Source organism: Chaetomium globosum, genomic scaffold, assembly GCF_000143365.1.
Source record: "Chaetomium globosum CBS 148.51 scaffold_1 genomic scaffold, whole genome shotgun sequence".
In the NCBI taxonomy this organism is placed as follows: domain Eukaryota; kingdom Fungi; phylum Ascomycota; class Sordariomycetes; order Sordariales; family Chaetomiaceae; genus Chaetomium; species Chaetomium globosum.
Window position 1 is genome coordinate 5170078 of NT_165976.1, and position 8299 is coordinate 5178376.

General features: G+C 57.7%; 2 protein-coding genes across 2 annotated transcripts in view; one reads left to right on the plus strand and one right to left on the minus strand.

Annotated features, from left to right (window-relative positions):
* CHGG_01680 (uncharacterized protein) overlaps positions 1 to 5768 on the plus strand; it is a gene marked incomplete at both ends in the record, with an annotated part of 7733 nt that extends 1965 nt beyond the window's left edge. The window contains 2 exons of the mRNA XM_001220900.1: positions 121 to 5535; positions 5639 to 5768. Coding sequence (XP_001220901.1) covers positions 121 to 5535; positions 5639 to 5768 — 5545 coding nt within the window. The remainder of the gene's footprint in view (positions 1 to 120; positions 5536 to 5638) is intronic.
* Positions 5769 to 6106: 338 nt separating this feature from the next.
* CHGG_01681 (uncharacterized protein) overlaps positions 6107 to 8299 on the minus strand; it is a gene marked incomplete at both ends in the record, with an annotated part of 3760 nt that continues 1567 nt past the window's right edge. Inside the window, 3 exons of the mRNA XM_001220901.1 lie at positions 6107 to 6399; positions 6510 to 7453; positions 7537 to 8197. Coding sequence (XP_001220902.1) covers positions 6107 to 6399; positions 6510 to 7453; positions 7537 to 8197 — 1898 coding nt within the window. The remainder of the gene's footprint in view (positions 6400 to 6509; positions 7454 to 7536; positions 8198 to 8299) is intronic.

The following is an 8299-nucleotide window of genomic DNA, read 5'->3' on the forward strand; positions in this document are numbered from 1 at the left end:
TTCCGCTCTGGTCGCGCCGCGGGTTCCGGCCGTTAAACCACTTCTTTTAACCCAAGGTTGACCTCGGATCAGGTAGGAAGACCCGCTGAACTTGAGCAACATTTTTACCACCATGAACAGCGGCGACTTTCAACCAGCCAGCCTCGATCCTGGCCGAGCGAGCTTTGGTACCTACCTGAGCGCGGGGAGGAAATATCGATTCCGTCCAGGGGAGAAGAGCATAAGCGGATTCAGCCACGCGAGCCGCGGGTATGAGGAGGGCAGTGGCCTGCAGAATCTATCAATCCACACACGCCCGCCGCGACGGAGGAACCTCAGCATCGCGAGCGCGAGCATCCATCACCCGCGCTCCCCCTGGCCGAAATCTGCTGTTTTGAAAGGCGCCTCTGCCTCGGCTGACACTCTTTCCATATTTGAGAACGCCATCGAGGCTCCCGGGTTGAAGCGGAACGACTCCATGCGTGACGGGAAATCAACAGAGGAAAGCATGAACCCTGCAAGCCTACAACACGTGAAGAAGCTTTTCCGACAGCTACTTCAAGATGCCGAAATTCCCAATCCTGTGGGCTGGGAAAAAACCCTGGTTCCTATCCTAGATAGGTGCGCCGACGATGTCGACCCAGACATCCGCAACGGCGACGACATGGATATCCGGCACTGGGTGAAGCTGAAACGGATCCCGGGCGGCAAGCCATCCGATACAGCCTATGTCCACGGGGTCGTGTTCACCAAAAACCTTGCGCTCAAGAGCATGCCACGCAAGATTCGCAACCCGAGGATTGTCATCATCACCTTTCCGCTCGAGTACCAACGCCACCCGGAACAGCATTTTATGAGCTTGCAGCCAGTCATCGAACAGGAGAAGGAATACCTGAGGATGGTTGTCAACCGGATCCTCAACCTGGAGCCCCATGTGCTACTAGTGGAGAAGAGCGTGGCCGGGATTGCGCTCCAATATCTCTCGGAAGCAAACGTCGCCGTGGCCTACAACGTCAAGCCATCCGTTCTTGAAGCCGTGGCGCGCATCGTCAGCATGCCGGTCATTTCGTCAATGGACATGCTCAGCCTCGGCGTTCGGGTCGGTATGAGCGAGAGCTTCGAGGTCAAGACGTTTGTGAACAACGAGATCAGGGGTAAGAAGAAAACGTACATCTTCATATCCGGTTGTCCAAAAGACCGTGGTTGTACCATCGCGCTTCGTGGTGCCTCCACCGAGGTGCTCTCCCGGATGAAGCGCATCACCGAATTCATGGTCTACGTCATCTATAACCTGAAGCTGGAGTCCTGCCTCATGCGCGACGAGTTCGTGCAGATTCCGAATTCGGAGCCTACGCTACCGGCACCGCCGGCATTGCCCGTAGGGGAGAGCAATGACAGCCTCATGCTGCGTCCTGGTAGAGTCCCCGACCCCTCGAGCAGCCGTCCTGCCATTCTCATCACCCGGCAGAGCACAGAGAGTGGTCACCTTTTACGGGGCAACGAGGGCGCGACTATGGCTGCTGACCCGGAGCCGTCCAGAACCGGCACCGACCTAGTTGCGCAGGCGCCAGCCGCTGAGCAGGACCAAGGGTCAATATCCATGCACGCGCTACACTCCCATGCGCAGGTGCCCGATGACATACCCATGCCCGCCTTCCACAGCGACACGGTAGCAAAGTATGAGACAAGGATTCTATCCACATCCCCGTTTGTCAAATTCAGGCAACCATATCTGCTCATGAAGGCGCGGGAGCAGGAGCGGCGCGCGACCTATCTGAGGCAGCTCCTCGAGCAGGAGCGCATGGATGGGTTCGGTGAAGACGAGAAGCAAAGCCCAGAGCCGTTTCAACTGGTCAAACCAGAAATGGTACGGGGGGTTGAACAGAGGGCTCCCCGAAAGGTCATGGAGGTTCTCCACGCTGTTCACGATGCTGAATACGACAAAGCGCTACACAGCTACCGAACACAGGCGAAACAATGGGAGGCGTATATCCACGGGAGTGCTGACCTCTTCGACCCCTACTCGCACCAGAACATCGTTGTCCTCTATTCGGTCACTTGCACGGCGACGAAAATCCCATGCTCGGAGCCCAGTCTGGTCGCGATTGAGTTTTATAACGAGCACCCCGACCCGAACGGAAGCATGGACCAGGATTGCACCCTCGGCCAATACATTGAAGACGTCTGCGAGGGCGCCGAATTCATTTGTCACTCCAACGGATGTGATCGGAAGATGTTTGAGCACCACCGCACCTATGTCCATGACAACGCCCGCCTCACCATCATTTTGGAAACGTCCCCAGCGTGGCCAGAAAACTTTCCAGAGAAGCCGCAGGATAACATCGGCGACAATGACGGGACCGGCATATGCATGTGGAATTATTGCAAGCACTGCAACAAGCATTTTGGGCTAATGCCCATGTCTGTGAGCACCTGGAAGTACTCGTTCGGTAAATATCTCGAACTCTCATTCTGGAGCAGCGGGCTCCAGTTGAATCCTCAGACAGAGTGTCCCCATGACCACCAGAAGGATCACATCCGGTTCTTTTACTATCTGCACCGCGACATCGCAGTGAGGGTACACTATGACCCCATCGATCTCTACGAGATTATCGCACCGCGGACGAAAGTTACGTGGAAGGTGGACTACGATTTGAGGCTCAAGAACGATGTCTTCATAAAAGCCGAAGACCGCTGGAATCGCTTCATGAATTCTGTCGGTGCTCGACTCAAGAGCATCCGGATCGACAGCGTGCTTCCGGAGAAAGCAGAGGCCTGCAGGGCCGAAGTAGAAAGGCTTAGCAAGAAGGCCCAGGAGGACCAACTGGAGCTGATTCGCGCGCTCCAGGACACGTACATGGGCTCTAGGTACTACGAGGTCATTCCGTTCAACACCGTCATCCGCGAGATGCTCGAAAAGGTGACGGATTGGGATGCCGCGTTTACCACATTCGAGGCCGAGTTCCTCTCCGACAAGGACGTTCGTCAGTTGACTATCATTCAACTGAAAAAGATTTTCACAGATCACGAGTCCAAGGAGTCTCTGCCTAGTACTGACGGGACTGCGTCGGTCGCATCCGAAGAAGACAAAACCACCCCCGCTACGTCCCCACCCGGTGGTTCCGAAGCTGAAGAGAACCCATCTCAGAGTTCGGAAATCGAAATCAGTCAGCCGCAGGAGACTTCGTCTCCTGTTGTGCAGCCCGTTCCTGCGCCAAAAGAAGGTGCCGCGGTCGAGGCGGAAGCGCTCTTGGAGCGGGTTGAACCCTTGGACCTCGCGACTCCAGGCCCGACAACCGCCGCGAACACGAAAAGCATTCCCCCCGCTCCAGAGGCCGCTCCAGAGGCCGCTCCAGAGGTAGCCAAGGCACCTAGCGACCGACCGTCTAGCTCAGCAGCGGCCGCATCTAACTCCGCAGTTGCCCTGGCAGCCCAAGCTAGTGCACTACCGCCTCCTCCCACGGGCCAGCTGTCATTGTCAGAGAAAGTAGAGCAAATACGCCGGGAGCAACGGGCATTGGCCAACGAACCTAGGAACCCAGTTGCCGGTGGCGCAAATCCTACTAGTATTCCAAAGCCAACGCCGGAACGCGCCCTACCTAGGAAGGTGGGCGCAGCCGTGTCGCCTCCGATGGTCCGGGCAATCTCTCACCCACCGGGGACATTACCGAGGGCACAGTCTGCTATCGGCAAACTTCTGAAAGAACAAAGGGCTCAGGATATGGGCGGTGAGATACAAAGGGCATCGACGGAAAACATACTCAAGGGGGAGAAGAAGTTCGTTGACCGAATCGGTCTTGGGGCCCTGAAGAGCCATCGTAAGGCAGGACCTTCCGGGATCCCGCGATACGTCCATAAGAGGGAATCGAAGGTCTCGACTCTCGCCCGCCACTTTGAGCAGCTGAGCCGAGAATTTGAAAAGGAGAGGTTGAAAGACCGCAAGCAGCGGGCGGCCAAGATGCACCACACCCGAGCATTCTTGCCGCGGTCTTCAACCAAGACCATAGTAGAAGTCTACAAAGACGTGGACCAGGCCGTGCAAGAGCCGGGGCCGTCGGAGGAGGATCACCTTCTCGAGAAAGAGCGGGGCCAGAAGCAGGCGGGGACACGTCCTGATACGGCAGACGTCGCACTTCCCGAATCGCAGCAAACTAAACCTTCGGGGGCCGAACCCACATCGTCACAAGAGCTTCCGTCACAGCCTGACGAGAGTGTGGCGCAGACAGAAGCCGAGGACAGCCGGCAAGAGAGCCGGGTCGCTTCTGATGACGAGGGCGTAGAGAGCGATGTCGACCATTCGGCCATCACCCTCGACGATATCTTGCCGGACGTGAAGGAGATCGCCGACTCTCTAGAACCGAGCGAAGAAATACCGGAAGAGCTTCCGAAGCACCAGAAGAAGAGCCTCATGACCATGTTGACCAACTTCTGGGCCGAACGCTCCGCCAGTGGCTGGCCGCAGTTGGAATATCCCATCAATGCCACGGACCACATCTTCTTCGATTCGGACGTGATCATCAGAGAGGACGAGCCAAGCTCTCTCGTGGCATTTGCCCTCAGTTCCGAGGACTACATGTCAAAGCTGGCGGAAATCCGGCAGCGGTGGGAGATGCCGGACACGGATGAGAGCAGCGACGGGCTGGAAATGAAACGACCGCAATTCTCTAATCCGGAGGCCAAAACCGCGGCAAAGGCCAGCAGGTACAACACGGAGCTCGAGAAGAGTCTTCTTCGGCCGACGGGTATGCATGTCAAGTACCAGTTCACCGAGGGCGCAGCGAGGATGACGTGCCAAATCTTCTACGCCGAGCAGTTCGACGCGCTCCGGCGCAAGTGCGGCGTGGGTGATCGCTTCGTCGAGTCCCTTTCTCGGTGTCTGAAGTGGGACTCCAAAGGTGGCAAGACTAAATCGGTCTTCCTCAAGACTCAGGATGAGCGGTTCATTCTGAAGTCTCTCTCCCCGAGCGAGACCTCGTCGTTCCTCCGATTCGCCCCCGACTACTTCAGCATCATGTCGGAAGCGCTCTTCCACGACTTGCCCACGGTCATCGCCAAAATGTTTGGCTTCTTCCGCATCTTCATCAAGAACCCGCTCACCAATACGGAGATCAAGCTCGACCTCCTGGTGATGGAAAATCTGTTTTACGACCGCTGCCCGAGCCGAACATTTGACCTCAAGGGGTCGATGCGCAACCGCAAGATCCAGTCGACGGGCGAGCAGAACGAAGTGCTGCTGGATGAAAACATGGTCGAGTACATCTACGAGTCGCCGCTGTTTTCGCGGGAGCACTCGAAGCGGCTGCTTCGGGCGTCGGTCTTCAACGACACGCTGTTCTTGGCCAAACAGGACGTGATGGATTATTCGCTCATGGTTGCGGTCGACGAGGTCAAGAAGGAAATCTCTGTGGGTATCATTGACTGTATTCGGACCTACACCTGGGATAAGCAGCTCGAGAGCTGGATCAAGAACCGGGGGTTTGCGGGCGGTGGCCGGAACAGGCCGACCGTGACGAGTCCGCGCGAGTACAAGAGCCGATTCAGGGAGGCGATGGCGAGGTAAGTTGTTGGATCCCACAGATCAACCAAGGATTTTCAGCTAACATATGACAGGTATATACTTCAATCCCCCAACTGCTGGCACACCTTTGGGAACCGGCAGGCCCCGAATACTCCAGCTACTCCGAGGCCCCGATTTGAAGACGACGCTTGATTTTCTGCGGAGTCATCCATGCAAGAACACCTTTCAACAAGCATGGGTATGGCCGGCGCATTATGGCGATGTTTGGTGATTTTTAGCATGGCATAGCGATCATTTGGATGGGCTTTTCCTCTGTGGGTTGGATTGGCGCTTTATGGGATGCCTTGGTGTGCGGGCAACCGCCTTTGCTATTGTCCATTGTTGCGGCGTTTATGGGGAAGTCGGGTTGGTTTACTGTTGGTCCTTAGGCATATTAGACAGCCGACGTGTTGCTTCCAACAATGAACGAATACGAAACTGTTGTTCTGAGTTACGAAGGCATACAAATGACGGAACAATGACGCCGACACCAGCAACCGGGTATCCAAAACGCCTCATTCTGGCCCCCCTTCTCTTAAATAACTTCCAAGTTAACACTCCGACTTACCTTCATACCGTCATCCATGACTCCCCCATCCCAGTCATGGGCACATCTACACTTCCAACCTCATCCTCCTCATCGATGTCCTCCTCCGTTTCGTAGTCCGACTCGGCCTCCACGGTAGCCGCGCGCTCCGCCTCGGCAACGGGATCCCAGCTCCTCGGAATATCCCCGGGTTTGACAGGTGGTAACTTGCCCTCCGCCTCCCGGTCCTCAACGCGCGATGGAGAGCGTGAAAAGGGATTCAGTCCTGCCATTAGTGCCTCGCCCCAGGTAGGTTCTTCCATGTCTAGCCCAGTAGCTGTTCAACGTAGTTAGTACACAAACCCCAAAACCAGCGTAAGAAGCACAGGGAAATAAATAACAAGAGGGAAAGGAACAGAAAAAGGGAAAAAGAAAAGCAAAACTCACCCCTCTCCACCATCTCCACCATCCTCTCCCTAACCACCTCCCTCTGCAGCCGCGTATCCCCCACCGGATACACCGCCGGCCCCTTCCGAAACACCGCCTTCTCCTGGCGATACCTCTGCAACTTGGGCCTCAAATACCACCACTCCGTCGTCCGATCCACCGCCACAGGATCATACCCGACCGCCGGATCCGCATACGCATCCTCCCGCACCGCCCGCGCCGCCTCAGCGGTCAGATACCCCGCGCCACCGTCCTCCACCGGCCACCGGTTGATGGACCAGAACTGGCGCCTCTTCTCCTTCTTCCCCTTCTTGCCCTTCTTGCTCCGGGACTGACGCCCCCCCTCCTTCTCCCCTGCGCGCCCCGCGCCCGTGATGGCCGCCCAGTCCCAGTTGTGGTCGCGCACGAGGACGGTTTGGCGCGTGCCGGAGGCGTCGAGGTAGTGCTGGGCGCGGCCGGGCGCGAGCATGGTTTGGTTGAGGTGCAGTTCGTTGATGAGCTGCGTGCGGATGAGGTCGAGTTTGTCTGGTGTTGGTGTGGCTGCGGTTGGTGCGGCTGTGGTTGGTGCAGCCGTGGGGGAAGGGGGTGTGGTGCGTTCGAGGCGGGCGCAGGTCCGTGACCAGGCGCGGATGGAGTCGCGGAGGTGGGTGGCGGGGATGGGTTGCGGGGGGTGTTGGCGGCGTTCTTGCTCGAGCATGGAGATGGTGTAGCCGAGGCGGAAGGCGAGGGCCTGGAAGAATTCCCAGATGTCGCTGCCTTCGCTGATGCGGGGTTCCTCGCCCTCGTTGATGACCGTGTCCCAGTCGGCGATGGAATCGGGGTGGTAGCTGGGCCGCTTGTGGTCGCCGGTTGGTGTTTGCCGTGGCCAGATGACGCGGTGCTCTGGGAAGTAGTCGCAGATAGGGCGTCTGACGACGCCGTAGCATGTTGGGTCGAGGTGGAACCTGGGAGTGTTAGTGTAAGTATGCGCATATATATACTACCCCTGAAAGCATAACACAACACCCGGGGCCCTATCATTCCTCACCTTAGATACCCCCTATCCTTCATCCTGTCGAGCCATTTGCAGGCATCATGCGGCTTGAACTCGTGCTTGACAACCGCGCTGCTGTCTTTCCCAGCATTGATGGCCTTCAACAGGTCCTCGACCTCGACGCTGGCGTCATGCGAGCTAAACAGCCCCTCCGGATTCTTATCATCTAGCAGCTTCTTCACCTTCTTCGCAAACAGCTGAAACAGCCTGTACTTATCCCTCGGCGTATCCGGCAAAAACCGCCCCGTATAGTTCAACCCATTCACGCACTCCCCCCCCAAAAACCTCAACCACTCCACCTCCCCAGCATCCAAATACCTCGGCACCCTCCTCCCATCCACCACATCCCACTCATCTGCGCACCCACACCGGCGCCCCCCAACACCCACAAACTTCCCCCTCCCACCCCCCTCTCCACCAACCCCAACACCATCCCCAACAACTCCCTCCCCGGCCCCCTCCTCCCCGCCGCCCTCAAAACCTCCACCACCACCCAACACCGCCGCAACAAATCCTCCTTCGCCTGCGCATCCGCACCCAGCCCCCGCCACACCACCGGCCCGCCACTCACCACATTCCGCGGCAGCGTCGCCCACCGCGCATCCTTCTTGGCATGCTCCTCCTCGACGCGCCGACGCGCCAGCTCGCGCCGCTTCTGCAGCGCGGCAAGCCGCGAGCGGTAGGCGATGGTGTGGGGCATGGTTTCGAGTTGTTGTTGGGGGGGTAGTTGGGAGGGGGGCAGGGATGGGGGCGTCCC